The sequence below is a fragment of the Gorilla gorilla genome, chromosome 3 (genome assembly GCF_029281585.2).
Source record: "Gorilla gorilla gorilla isolate KB3781 chromosome 3, NHGRI_mGorGor1-v2.1_pri, whole genome shotgun sequence".
NCBI classification, from domain to species: domain Eukaryota; kingdom Metazoa; phylum Chordata; class Mammalia; order Primates; family Hominidae; genus Gorilla; species Gorilla gorilla.
The window spans coordinates 73,724,342-73,739,469 of NC_073227.2; the positions used below are offsets into that span (position 1 = coordinate 73,724,342).

Here is a 15,128-nt window from a genome sequence, read left to right on the forward strand (position 1 = left end):
GGTGTCTCATATAGCAGAGCAGGAGCAAGAGAGATAGAGAGTGGGGGGAGGTGCCATACACTTTTAAATGACCACATCTCAGGAGAACTCACTCACTATCATGAAAACAGCACCAGGCCATGAGGAATTTGCCTGCATGTTCCAAACACATCATACAAGGAAGGCCCCACCTCCAGCATTGGGGATTACAATTCAACAAGAGATTTGGGCTGGGTCAAATATCTGAACTATACCATTCCACCTCTGGCCCCTCCAAATCTCATGTCCTTCTCACATTGCAAACTACAATCATGCCTTTCCAATAGGCCCCCAAAATCTTAACTCATTCTGGCATTAACTCAAAAGTCCAAAGTCCAAAGCCTCATTGGAGACAAGGGAAGTCACTTTCACCTATAAGCCTGTAGAATCAAAAACAAATTATTTACTTCCAAGATACAATGGGGGTATAGGGATTGGGTAAATGTTTCCATCCCAAAAGGGGGGAAATTGGCCAAAAGAAAGGGTCTACAGGCTCCACACAGGTCCAAAACCCAGTAGGGAAGTCACTAAATCTTAAAGTTCCAAAATAATCTTCGACATCATGTTCCACATCCAGGCCACACTGGTACAAGGGGTGGGCTCCCCAGGCCTTGAGCAGTCCTGCCCCTATGGCTTTGCAGGGTAAAGAATCCAAGGCTGCCCTCATGGGCTGCAGTTGAGTGCCTGTGGCTTTTCCAGGTGCAGAATACAAGCTGCTGGTAGATCTATCATCCTTAGGTCTGGAGGGCAGTGGCCCACTTCCTATAGTTCCATTAGGCAGTGCCCCAGTAGTGACCCTGTTGGGGCCTCCAACCCCACATTTCCCCTCTATACTGCCCTAGTAGAGGTTCTTTGTAAGGGCTCCACCCCTGTAACAGGCTTCTGCCTGGACAAACAGACTTTTCCATATGTCCTCTGAAATCTAGGCAGAGGCTGCCAAGAATCCACGATTCTTGCACTTTGTGTGCCTGCAGGCTTAACACCACATGAAAGCTACCAAGGTTTACTGTTTGCATTCTCCAAAGTGGCAGTCCAAGCTGTATGTAGGCCCCTTTGAGCCATGGCAAGAGTGGGAACAGGAGCAGCTAGGATGTGGTGAGCAGTGTCCCAAGGCTGTGCAAGGTACCACGGCCCTGGGCCCAGTCCATGAATCTATTCTCTCCTCCTAAGCTTCTGGGCCTGTGATGGGAGAAGCCACTCTGAAGTTCTTTGAAATGCTTTCAAGGCTTTTTCCCTATTGTCTTGGATAGTAGCACTTGGCTCCCCTTTAATCCTGCAAACATCTCTAGCAAGTAATCGTTCCACAGTCTGCTTGAATTCCTCTCCTGAAAAAGCTTTTTTCTTTCTCTGCCACATGGCCAGGCTGCAAATTTTCCAAACTTTTTTTGCTCTGCTTCCCTTTTAAATATAAGTTCTACCTTTTGTCTTTGCTCCCACATCTGAATATAAGTTGCTAGAAGCAGCCACACCACTTCTTGATCACTTTCCTGCTTAGACATTTCTTCGGCCAGATACCCTAAATCATCACTCTCAAGTTCAAACTTCCACAGATTCCTAGGGCATGAACAGAATGCAGCCAAGCTCTTTGCTAAGGCGTAACATTGTGTGACCTTTGCTCTAGTTCCCAGTAAGTTCCTAATTTCCATCTGAGGCCTCAGCAGCCTGGACTTCACTGTTCACATCACTATCAGCATTTTGGTTTGAAGTCCAGGCTTCTGAGGTCTTGAATGGAAATAAGGAACTTATTGGGAACTAGAGCAAAGGTCACGCATGTTTTGCCTTAGCAAAGTGCTTGGGTGCATTCTGTTCATGGCCTAGCTATCAGCATTTTGGTCACAACCATTTAACCAGTCCCTAAGAAATTCCAAACTTTCCCTCGTCTTTCTGTCTTCTTCTGAGCCCTACAAACTCTTCCAACCTCTGCCTGTTACCAAGTTCCAAAGCTGCTTCTACATTTTCAGGTATCTCTACAGCAATGACTCACTTCTCGGTACCAGTTTTCTGTATTAGGTCATTCTTGCATTGCTATAAAGAAATCCTCAAGACCAGGTAATTTATAAAGCGAAGAGGTTCATGGTACTACAGGCTATACAGGAAGTATGGCACCAACATCTACTTCTGAGGAGTCCTAATGAAGCTTCTAATCATGGCTGAAGGCAAAGGGGGAACAGACATTCATATGGCAGAGTAGGAGCAAGAGAGAGTTGGTGGGGGGTGGGGGGGAGGTGCCACACCCTTTTAAATGACTAGATCTCGGGAGAACTCACTCATTATTGTTAAGACAGCACCAAGCCATGAGGGATCCTTCCCCATGTTGCAAACATCTTCCACCAGGCTCTGCCTTCTAGCTCTGCCTCCAGAATTGGGGATTCCAATTTAACATCAGATTTGGGTAGGGACAGATATCCAAACTATATCAGCCGTGTAGTGCCACCCTCTAACCCATCCTACCATTTTCTTGCTTTTCCCGGTCCTAACTATACCTGCATATCAGCTTACCTCAAAGTTCTCTCATTAGCTTGTCAATATTTTTAAGGTTTTACCTCTTATCATCCCTGAATAATGTTTCCTCAATGAGCGAAGCTAAGATTATGATTATACTTCTTCAACCCAAGAATTTTCCAATTTAGACCTGTGAATACCACACTTGTGGAAATGTAAAATGTATTTAATCTTTCATAAGTCTGACAAGCTCTGCCATGTTCAACTGATTTGTTGTGTATGTAATTCACTGCCTGAGTTTCAATCTGGATGTCTATATTGAACACTTCAGTTTTAGGATATATACCATTAAAAGGTATGCAAAAGATCCTTTTAACTTGCTGATATAGCACTCAGTAATCAGATGCTGTTCAATTTCCATTATGTCGATGGTGTTTTCAATCCTGTGAACTTTGCAAACCATGCGCCAATGTTGGCAGAAATACTGAACTCTTATTACAAAATTTTCATATCATTTAAAGCTTTAGATTATTGCCTTTATAGTGGAACTTCTGTGAAATTGAGTCCTGAGATCTGAGTTTTAGCCTTGAGGTTGCTCCTGACCTTGAGACATTAATACTCAAATCTTAAAGTTTTCTGGGCCTCCGTGCTGGGATTGGTCATAGTTCAGTTGTTTCTTGTCTTCTCTCTTCTCTTCCTCTCCCAGAGTGCTCAGCGCAGGTTACCACACCAACTTAATCTGTAACATTTCGGTAAGTCATCTGGGCAGGATACTTGATCCTCTAAGCCTTATGTGACTGATCTGCAAAAAAAGGAGATAATAGCATGTACCAGCTGATAGTTATGGTGGCGATTAAAGGAGATCAGGAATGTAAACATTGGGTGCAGTGGTTCACGCCTGTTGTCCCAGCGCTTTGGGAGGCCAAGGTGGGATGATCGCTGGAGCCCAGGAGTTTGAGATGACTCGGGGCTGCCCAGCCTGAGGCTGGGCAACATAGCGAGACCCTGTCTCTTAAAAAACAGAGAGAGAGAGAAGAAAATCAGTCATGACTTACAATGGAAGAAATTATCATCAGGATGTATTTGGAAATAATATTTAGGTTGAAAGACTTAAGCAGGAATATTATTTCTCATGTCCACTGGAAAACACAGTGACATGACTCCCAAAACCTTCAGTCAACAAGTCTGTCTGTTTCCTCCCCAGATTCTAGGGATATTAGCAATCAACGGCTCTCAAATCTTTACTCTTGGTGAGATAAAAGCTATCTTCAACTAATTTTTCTTCTGATTCAATTTGTCATTAAATACACTGATCTAAGAATTTATCACGCATCTCACTTGTACAATTTCTCCTTTGAAAGCATCGAATTGCCACCTTGTATGTGTAACTGTTCCACACATTCAGAAACGGGCCCCTTCAATTCGCGTGGACCTATCTGCTAAGTGGTGCACAGACTCGCGCTCTGAGCCCGCAGCCACGACCTTTAATGCGGGAAATGTGCATGATCCCATACAGCGCCCATCTCAACAACTAGAGGCTGGGTGCACCCGAGAGGGGTATGCCTGCTTTGAAGATATGGAAAAGTTTTGTTTTCGTTCTTTCCACTCCTTGGACAGTCCCTAGTGCTTGCGCGGAACCGGGACGTCTCCTTTGGACCCGCTAATGTCACAAGCCGCCCGAACGCGCCGCTGCTGGCCTCCGCCCAGACCCGGATTCCTCCCCCTTCCCGGCGCCCTTTCTCGGGCGCCTGGCCCGCAGCTGGCGAGGGCTCTCTGACCGCTCCGGTGTCCTCGCCCCATTTTACTTCTTGGGTCCCCGCCGGTGCCATCTGGTTGGAACCCTCGGGAGGAACTGAAAGTTGGACGTCGCCACCCCTACCCCTCGCCAAAAAATAAACACCGGGGGCTGCCGAGGCCCGGCGGGAGGAAGGCGACGAGGAAAAAGCGAGGACGGAAGGCGGCCCCGGGTTCGCCCCGGCCTGGGCCGCCCGCTTCCCCACCCCGCGCACCGTACCGTCCCCGGCTCCCTGGCTCCCCGACGGCGAGGAGGGCCGCCGCTTCCGCGTCGGGCTCGGCCGGGGGACCTGCGAGGTGCGGCTGCCGCAGCGGCGCGCCCTGGAGCCTGGCCCGGCATTCCAGTCCGAATAGAGAGAGGCACGGAATCAAATGGAAAAGCAGGAGGCCAGGCCTGGGCGGGCGAGCGGGGAAGGAGGCGGCGCGGCGGGGCCCGGGAATCCAGCCCGGAGCGCTCTGAGCGGCCGGCTCGGACTCACGCGGCGCGCCCGGGCCGCCCCTCCTCCCCGCGCCGCCGGCCGCGGCCCAGGCTCCCTCGCTCCGCCACTCCCCGCCCCTCCGCGCTCCCTCCCCGCCCTCCCCGCGCCGCCGCCTCCTCCTCCCGGCCTCCCTCTCCCAGCCAAACTGAAAGCCGGACCCCAGGCCGCCGCGCTGCCGCCCGGCCTCCCCGCCAGCGCGCCACCATGGGCAGTCCCGGTTTCCCCTTGTAAAGATGGCGGTGAGGGATCGCTGCAACCTTTAGACTAATGACTGTCCGAAACATCGCCTCCATCTGTAATATGGTGAGTGGCCGAGCCGCCTCGGGGTCGCGCCCGACTCGCGGCAAGGCAAAGAAAGGGAAGCCGGAGCTGCACACACGCCCGGTGGCTGGGGCGGCGGGGGCGGCGGGGTCCGCGCCGCCAGAAGTTCCCGGCCCCCGAGCTGGGCGCGCGGCCGCAGCCACCTCAGCGGCCGGGGAGGGTCCCCGAGCCCCCCGCGCCCGTCTCAGCCCCGGGACCTCGGAACCCGCCCGGCGATCCCGGGGCCGCGCTGCTGCGCCCCCCGCCCTCGGGTTGCGGTGGAAGCGGCTTGAGGGAAGGGAAGCGACCGAACCTGAACGTCCCCGGGGAGGGGGTGGGGGATAAGCTGGAGGTGGGGGGCACCCATCCTCTTCTTGCGGTCAAGACAGCCTTATTGGACGCCCAGACTGCCCTTATCTCATTTTGAGTTCAGTCCTTCCGAGGTGTTTAAAATTCACTTTGCAATAGCAATTGTGTATCTGGAGAAATCGGAAATGTAATAAAGCTGTAAAAAAGTGCAAAATTGTGGCTGGAGAAGTGAACTTCAACCTGGTTTGAAAAAGCACTGTAATTTGCTCCGCATGCCTCAGTTTCCCCATCTGTGAAAAAGGGACAAGGCTCTATGGCGGTAATATTTGCAGGCCCTAAGGGTGGGGCGGGCTGTGGGCTTGGAGGAGGTCTCCAGGGTTATCCTGCCTGATCCGCTGTAGACCTAGGGGAGGCTGGCGGGCATGGATACAGCCAGGGACATCACTGGGTTCTGATGCAGTCCGAGCCCATGATGCGGTGGTCACTTTAATTTGGGTTTCCCCCATTGCTTTCCCTTTTTCTGTAGGAAGAACCTCCAGCCCTTGGGTCCCCAGGCTGGACCCTGCTGGCGCCTCCACTTGTCAGAGCCTTTGGGGAGCTCAGATTGGAGTAAGGCATTGCTGTCCCTTGCAGGGTGAGATGATGTGTGTTTTGCCTACATTCTTTAGACTGCACCCCGCCTCCCCTCCAGCCCCCTCCCAAGCGGGTCCCCGGAGGCAACACGTGCTCTTACAGTGCCAGTTTGAGGAAAACCTCCCTTGAAGCTAGTAATACTGGCCCCTAAAGGGAATCCAAGGAAGCTTGATGGAGAAGCCCTGTTGTAAGGTGATCTGGCTGCCCTTCCCCCATCACATAGCTTTTTAAATTTTCTGTCCCACATTCTGTTGCAAGATCAACACATGGCAAAGGAGCATTAAGAAGCCTTGTGTTAGCTCAGGGGTGGAATTGAGACCCGCTGGCTTCAGCTTTCAGCACAGTGGGACGTGCCACTGTCACGGCCAGCAGAGCAAATGCTGGGGCCTCCCAGAGTGATAGCTGCACAGGTACTGGTTGGTGCCGGGCGAGTTCCATACGGGGAGTGGATCCTAGAGCCTTTCTGTTTTCTCTTTTTTCCTTTCTCTGCGAGGAGTCAGATTTCTTCTTATTCCTGTGGAGGGGCTGCTTGTGAAGAGGTGATGCCTTCTCAGTTTCTCTCCTACGACCAGTTCCTGAGGGAACTGTGAATCGGGAGCAGCTTGAATACTCTTTCATGTCTGCTGGTGTGGCCGCAGGCCTAAGGATACTACAGGGTAGTGAGGCTCCGACCCAGCCCTTGGTGGTGTTCTTGTCCTGCTTGTGTGTGGTTACACCTCTCTGTGTGGAAGCAGGCTGGAAACTTGAGAGCTAGCATGCCCCTAGAGGAAGCCAGCCCCCAACCTCCCCCCACACGTCCCCCCACCCACCCTCAGTGCTGCGGGGGCTTTCTGGCACACCTGGGCTGAATGTCACAACGTGTTTCAGTGAAACTCAGTCAGGGAGACAGGGTGTGGGGAGGACCTGAGAGGAGCAGGCCAATACTACCCTGAGAGTTGACATCTCAGGTGGAGACATAAAAAGGTACCAAATTTAGGACCATCACCCAGATGAAGTGAGGAACCAGTAATTCATTAAGTAAGGAGTCTGATGTTCTATTTAGACGCCATGTCTAGAGAGAGTGACAGAGTTTGGGTTCTAATGTCAGACTTCCTGGGTTCAGGTCCTGGTTCTTTTTTTTTTTTTTTTTTTGACAAGGTCTCACACTGTCACCCAGGCTGGAGTGCAGTGGCATGAACATGGTGGCTCACTGCAGCCTCCACTTCCCAGGCTCAAGTGATTCTCCCACCTCTGCCTTCTGAGTAGCTGGGACTACAGGCACATGCCACCATGCCTGGCTAATTTTTAAATTTTCCATAGAGACTGGGTCTCCCTATGTTGCCCAGGCTGGTCCCTAATTCTGGGCTCAAGTGGTCCTCCCACCTCAGCCTCCCGAAGCGCCAAATTACTGCCGTGAGCCACCATACCCAGCAGGTCCTGGTTCTAACACATGTTGGCTTTGTGTCCTTGAACAAGTTGCCCGGTCTTAGACTTTCCTTATCTACCAAAAGGAGATGTTAATATTGTTGTATTACTCGGGCACAGGGCCTGGTACATGGCTAGAACTCAGTGAGTGTCATTGTCAACATCATCTTTCTCATTGTTATGTCATCCACCAGGTGTTTAAGGGACAGTGGAGATCATGCCATTTCAGACCTGGTGGAAGCAACCACTAATATAAACACCTCCCATGTATAGGAAGGCTGGAGTGGGAATCCTTAACCCTGCCCCCTGCTCAGGTCAATCCCCCACCTACTGCCCCCGCTGTCCCTCCCAGTCTTCCTTCCCAGAGGAGAAGGCTGGGTATGAGGAAACTGCTGTCTTTTCACTGGATCAGACGTAAATATTAACTGGACCTCTCTTTAGATTCTTTGCTCAATAATGAATTGTTTTCAGGTAGGTGTCTTACAGGTCCCTCCTCACTGCTTAGCTCCTCTGTGGGCCTCTTACTGACCCTTCCCGCTCCTAACTTTGGTCCCAGCAGGTTTGAGTAGTTGTAGTAAGAGCAAATGGTGATTGCATTTTTTTTTTAAGCACATCGTTTAACATATTTTGAACAGGCTGATATGTGTTCAGAAAGGATATTAGAAGGTACCATTTTTCTGGGTAACAGGAAAAAACGAAGATCTAGCATTGAAAGTGGATTTGTTTCCTCCACCAGATAAGAAAGGACCCAGCAGAGCAGAAACCAAGTTTGTAGCAGATACTTCGTGTGATTGAGAACTAAACATCCCCTCTTTTCCCCATACTTCTTGTGCCAGTTTTAGATATAGGAAACTTGGAAAATATCTTCATTCCTCCACTTACCCACCCACTTGCTGAAGTTTTATTGTCCACTGGAAGTTTAGTACTAGTTTCTATTTGTTTTAATTTTTCTTCCATGTGTATTCCTGCCATGGTAATTCTTGATGAACTTGCTCAGGGCAAGGCAGCTTGGCCACACAGCAGTGTCTGGTTCAGAGATAGTAAAGCTTGTTTGGCTGGTGTGTTGTAATTTTCATAATGCACTAGCTGCTACCAAGCATGAGGAAATGTCTTCTGTTGATAATCCTCTGATTTTTGTCCAGACCAATGGATTTAACTTCCTATATATTTTTATGGCCCTGCAAATGGAAAGTTTTTGTTTTTGGGTTTTTTAAGTTTCCTATTTGAAGAGCTTGAGAAATTTCTAAAAGGGAAGCATTAGTTAGAAGAAACCAAATGTGACATACCAATGCAAATTGCTCCAGATCATCTAATCTTATTTCATTTGTTAATAATGCTGTAAGATGTACCTCTGAGAAAATGCTGTGTATCAAATGATTACGAGTTTTGTTCCGATAAATGGCCATCTGTTGAGGACCTGCTATGTTGGTGTTGGCACAGACTATACTCAAGTGCTTAATAAATGAATGAGGTGAGTCCCTGTCCCCAAGGGGCTCAGCTGTTCCTTATCTTGTGGGTGTTAACATTGGTAAAGATGAAACAATTTCAATACAGTGTTATATCAGCACAGATAGAAGTTGAATAAACTCCCAGCAGCTGTACAGTGGAAAGACCGATTAACACAACAGGACATTTCAAAAATACATTCTCGTTTGACCAAAGTTGTATACACATTCTACTTCTGGCTTTTATTTTATATGAGGACATGATTGTAGTCAATGTGAGTTAGAATTGAAATCTGCACCATTGGGTGTCTCTCCAGTTAAGCATGAATCTAATGGTGCTTTTGGGCAAACTGTTGTATTTCCGGAGACCTTAGTTTTTCTCATCTTGTAAAACTGATTTTCTGTTTTTGGTCATGAAAAGCTTCATAGTAGAATTTCTTAGATAAAGCCTTTATGAAAATCTGCACCTCTTAATTGGTTAGCAACCACTCCATTACCTAACTACCTTGTTTAAAACTGTATTGAACTTATGACATGTTCGCATTTTAGCGTCTGTAGAACAGCCTCAGGATAATTTTTGACATCAGTTTGAGTGCCAGATTTTAGTTCTTTTAAATAAATGAGGTAGGCTGGGCATGGTGGCTCACTGGTAATACCAGTACTTTGGGAGGCCGAGGCAAGAGGATTCTTTGAGCCCAGGAATTCAAGATCAGCCTAGGCAACATAGTGAGACCCGATCTCTACCAAAAACAAACAAATAAAATCATGTAAATGAAAACATATCATATAAATAAATGAAGTTATCTGGAAATAAAGGGAAAGTAAACATTAAAATTTTGAAACAAAACTAGAGTATTTTTATAGTTTTATCTTGATAAGTCAACTACTTACCTAAGGCAAGTATTTTGAGAATGGTTGGAAACAATTTTTTAATTATTAAAAAATATGTCAATCTTGTGATTTGGGGGAACAGATACCTTGCCTTTTCCTCTGTTACTGTTATTCATGCTTTCCATTCTCAAAGATAGTTGGCAATTATAAGTTTAGTTAATATATCAGCTAGGTGTAAAGTCATATGAGGGTCTACTCTGATAGTTGCTGGGGTTAGAAAATACAGTCTGAGGTGAGGTGGATTAATATTTAAAGAAAAGAAATTCTGTTTTTCTGGCCCCACTGGTCTCATATGCAGAGGTTTATGTTAGGTCGGGACCTGACAATTAGTTCTGCGGATTTTTCTGTTTTTCTGGGACTCCTCAGAGAAAACAAAGTTGAATGCTGGTATTTAGTTAGAATGAAAGATTATGATACCTTTTCTGTATAGCAACTTTATGTGCTTCAGTTCACTCATACCATAAAATCTGTTTATTTATTCTTCACTAAGTGGAATTTTGGTATGTTTGGGTTATAATTGAAAGGCATTTTCAATTTTGATTCTCTTAGCAATTAAGAGAAATTTCTCTAGCTCAGATGTCTTTTTTTCCCCCTCCTGGTCTTTCTAGTTAGTGTGAATAGATTGGGGTTCCATGATGGTATTAAATTCTGTAGTATCATCAGAAAGGTATTTGGTAACCACCTATCTCTATCTCTAGCCTACCCATGAAGCCACCCAAAGCTAACTAACTGGAAGAGATGTAAAAGATGGTGTCTTTTAGTCTAGTTAACTTTTCTGGTCTAATTATTTTAATGCAGCTTCTTATAACAAACCTTCAGTTGTGGTGGAACCAAATGCTGATCTAAGGGTTTGAAAGGCCTTGGTGGTCTTTAAGAGAAAAGGCCACCCAAAAATCAATCAGCAAAATCTTTTTTTTTTTTTTTTTTTTTTTTGAGATAGAGTTTTGTTCTTGTTGCCCAGGCTGGAGTGCGATGGCTTCACTGCAACCTCTGCCTCCTGGATTCAAGTGATTCTCCTGCCTCAACCTCCTGAGCAGCTGGGATTACAGTTGCCTGCTACCATGCCTGGCTAATTTTGCATTTTTAGTAGAGATAGGGTTTCACTATGTTGGCCAGGCTGGTCTCAAACTCCTGATCTCAGGTGATCCGCCCGCCTCAGCCTCTCAAAGTGCTAGGATTATAGGTGTGAGCCACTGTGCCCTGCCACGAAAACATTCTTGAGACGAACTCTGTATTAGCGAACAACCCTAACAGTAAAGGGTTTTTGGAATATTTCTCTTCTGGGACTATGGCTTGAAGTTTGAGGGATGTTGTAAGTGCTGTACATGGAAGTTTACCCCAATTCTCAGAATGATTCTTTGCAATGGATAGTTTTAAGATCATGGTGATGGGACTCTGTGGTCCCCAAAGCTTCACTTTACCCTCATAGGGCCAACCTTCCTTTTCTTCCTCAAGTTCCAATGCCACTTTTAGAACCCTCAGATACTTTTTAAATTAGCTCAGACTTTGGCTTTTTTTCTGAGTGATGGTGAATTTTAGACATACAGAAATGTGGAATAATAGAGTGAATACTCGTGTACTCCCCACCCAGTGAAGGAATAAAATACTATATATACATTTAAAACCACCTATGAGTCCTTCCTGATCTCATTGCCTCTCCCCACAGAGTGACCACTATTCTGCATTTGGTGTTTATTGTATATTTTTATATTTTTACTAGATTTGTATGCATTCATAAACTAGATATAGTGTATTTTTTCATGTTTTAAACATGCTTTATAATAAACATTCTTCTCAGTTTGCTTTTATTGTTTAAATTGTGATTTTGCTATTTATCCATTGAGAGACACATAATCCTAGTTTATTTTAACTGCTGTATAACATTCCATTATATAAATATGCTATGACACATTCATTTTAATGTTGTAAGCAGGTTTACAAATTTGTGAGTGTGCTGTTTTAATGCAATGAACAGTTGTGAACTCATCTCCCTGTGTATAGTATACACAGTTGACAGTTGACAGTTTCTCTGTGGTGTAAACCTGGAAGGGAATTGCTGGGTCAAAGGAATTTGATCGTCTTCTTTAATAAGTTGCCTGATTGCTCTCCAAAGAAGTTATACCAATTTGCATTCCAACCAAGCAGCGTTTGGGGGTTCCAGTTGCTTCACATGTTTGCAGATATTTGATATTGCTAGACTTGATGTTTTGCCAATCTGATGGGTGTGAAATTGTGCCTTTGTGGTTTAAAATTTGCACTTTTCCTGTTTGCTAGGGGAGGTTGAACATCTTTTCATGTGTTTGTTATGCTGGTTTGTTTTCAACTCAGGGGCCTGAGAACAGTTTTCCAGGTCTTGAAAGTCAGGATTGTAGTTTTGGTTTTGTCTGAAAACAGGGACAATGAAGAAGGGACAGTGAAGAGGAAAATCAAGGAGACCAAAGCAAAAGTCATGAAAGGTAGGGATGGATTGGAAGATGCAGGTGAAAAAAATGATGACAAGATAATCACTGTGGAAGGGTGAAAACTAGTAACAAAAAGATAATAGAGTAGCACTGAGAAGATACCTTGAGTTTTGAGAGTAAATTTGGGAGACCTGCCTGTGCCAGCCAGGCCTTGTTCAAGCCACATTTGCTTTGTTTAATTGACATTGACTTTAGTGAAAATCGTGTCTGGGGCCTGTTCTGGTGAGAACAGCAGCAAAGCTGGACTTGCAGAGTTTTCCTGTTTACCCAGTTGCTTTTTCAAGTTCTTTTAAAGGCATTGTGAAACGATGGTCATGTTCCTAAAATACATTTCTCTGTCCTTCAGGTTAGGTACACAGTGCAGGAAAATTTTTATCTGGATCTGCTTGAATATATACTGGTGGAATTACTGTCTTAAATATTTAGAAAGTATTCTCTACACTTCATTTTAATTTTCAGAGTATGATGAGTATTACCTCATTAAACAAAGAAATGTATGGTTTTAGGTTCTTTGGTGTACCAAAGAATGGTGCCCACATGTGCATTCTCTTATTAAAAATTTAGACTCTGGGGTTCAACACCCAGAGAGTTTGATTAAGTAGGTCTTAGTTGGGGCTCTGGAATCTGCCTTTTAAATTAGTGTTCCCTCCTCCTTCTACTCCCTCCACATTCTGTTATAGGTGAGCTGAGGACCATGCTTGGAGAAATATTGCTTCCCTTGGGTAATAACCTCAGCCTCCTAAAAAATATTGCTTAAGAAATTACCTGCCATGTGAAAGTTTTTAAAAAATGAATGTAAAATTATTTAAGCTAGTAACTTAACTTTTTCTGTTCTTTTTTCTCTTTCTTTTTTTTTTTTTTTTTTTTGAGATGGAGTCTCACTCTGTTGCCAGTGTTGCCAGGCTGGAGTACAGTGGCATGATCTCAGCTCACTGCAACCTCTGCTTCCAGGTTCAAGCGATTCTCCTGCCTCAGCCTCCTGAGTAGGGTACTACAGGCACGTGCCCCCTTGCCCAGCTAATTTTGTATTTTTAGTAGAGACAGGGTTTCACCATGTTGCCTGGGATGGTCTTGATCTCTTGACCTCGTGATCCGCCCGCCTTGGCCTCCCAAAGTGCTGGGATTACAGGCGTGAGCCACTGCACCCGGCCAACTTAACTTTTTCTTGATATTAAATAGCCAGGTTTTGTATTAGTTTATATATTCAGAACAGAGATTTTCAGCACTGGCTTTATATCATATCACCTGTGAAGCTTTTAAAAGAAATTTTAAAAATAATAATTAAATCACAAAACATTAACATACAAAAAAGCATGAAAAAATAATGTTACATATGTTTACCTACCCTTCAGATTTAACAGATATTAAAATGTAGCCACATTTGGTTACTTTTATTTTTAGACATATTACTGTAAAAACAGCACTAACTCTTTTTAGACTCTTTTACCTTAAAAACAGACACTAACTCAACCCAATCTCTTTCCTTTCTCTTCCTCCCAGAGCAAACCATTTTCCTGAAGTTGGTATGGTGTTTACCAAACATGTCTTATACTTTACTTTGTATTTATGAATTCATAAGCAATGGATTGCAACGTTTGTGTGTGGATAAAACCGTGTAGCTTTTTGCAACTGTCTTTCTTTACTCAACAAGTATATTTGAGATTATGTCAACACATAGAGGTCGAGTTTATTCATTCTGACTGCCCTGTAACAGGATTCTTTGACTTAACCATGGTTTACTTATTCATTCTCTTATTTAGGGGCAGTTTGGTAGTTTCTACAATATTCTCTCTGGAAACAGTGTTGCAGTGAATGTTCTTGCTTCTGTCTTCTTTGCTCAGGTGTCTTCATTTCTTTAGGGTATAATCCTGGAAGTCAATGTGCTGCTTTTAGGATGCACCCATCTGCAGCTTTGCTAGGTGTGTCAAATTGCTCTCCAAAGTGGTTCCACCAATTGGAGCTTTATTGACATGCAGTTTCTAGGGTCCCAGTCTCCAGCGTTTCTGACAGTATGTAGATGTAGGTAGTCTGGGGTGAATTTTAGGCACCTGCGTGTGTATGTGTGTGTGTGTATTTTAAGTGCCACAGTTGATTCCGATGTGAGCATCCAAGGTTGAGAAACCACCATGTTAGACTGACAACTCTATGAGGGCAGGAACTGTATTTATTTGTATTATTCAGTGTTGATTTCCCAGCTGTCAGCACAGTGCCTAGCACATATGTGGTTGGTGCTCAATAAATAAATATTGATAAATGAATGAAGGGATGTAATTTGGTAGAATGGAAGAATTGCCTTGGAGTAAAGCAGTATGCCTCCAATTTTATCATGCATAGGCATTAGCTGGAGGTCTAGTTGAAATGTCGATTTGGATTCAGCACGTCTGGGGTAGGGCGGAGATTTTGCACTTCTAACAAACTCTCTGGTGGTACAGATAATGCTGGTTTCGGGACCATTTTTAGAGCAGCAAGGCTTTGGGAAAAACAAAACAACTTCTATTTTCCATATAGTTGTAAAGTGGAGGAGTTTGGAATTCAGAATCCTGTTTGGTAAATCTCAGATCCTATTTATCTTTTTACAACAAAGGTAGTCAATGAAATACCTTCTTTAAAGCTTTTTGGGGAGCATCAGAAGAGATCCTGCCCATGGAAGCACTGTGTGAGCTGTGATGCCTTCATGCTTGTTAGTTTTCATAATTATTCTCACTCTTTTAGTTCATCAGTGTTTTCCTTCTGTTTGCTCAAAGTGCAAAGCTGTTGGTATTTCAGGATCCAGTGAAATTCTACTTCCATTTTGACCTGCTATCCACATTTAGTGGGGCACTTTGGGAGGAGTGACATTGGGGAAGGAAGTTGGCAAAAGCAGAGGCCAAATTCACAGCATGGTTTGGTTCTGACTGGGTGCTGTGGTGGTGAGGGGGCCCTGTGGCCCTGTTTCTGTGGTATTGGGAGAC

At 45.1% G+C, this 15,128-nt stretch overlaps 1 protein-coding gene across 1 annotated transcript in view; it reads left to right on the forward strand.

Annotated features, from left to right (window-relative positions):
* Positions 1-4,485: 4,485 nt before the first annotated feature.
* USP46 (ubiquitin specific peptidase 46) overlaps positions 4,486-15,128 on the forward strand; it is a 64,275-nt gene continuing 53,632 nt past the window's right edge. Inside the window, exon 1 of the mRNA XM_004038668.5 lies at positions 4,486-5,036. Within this exon, the coding sequence (XP_004038716.1) occupies positions 5,001-5,036 (36 nt within the window). The 5' untranslated portion in view covers positions 4,486-5,000. The remainder of the gene's footprint in view (positions 5,037-15,128) is intronic.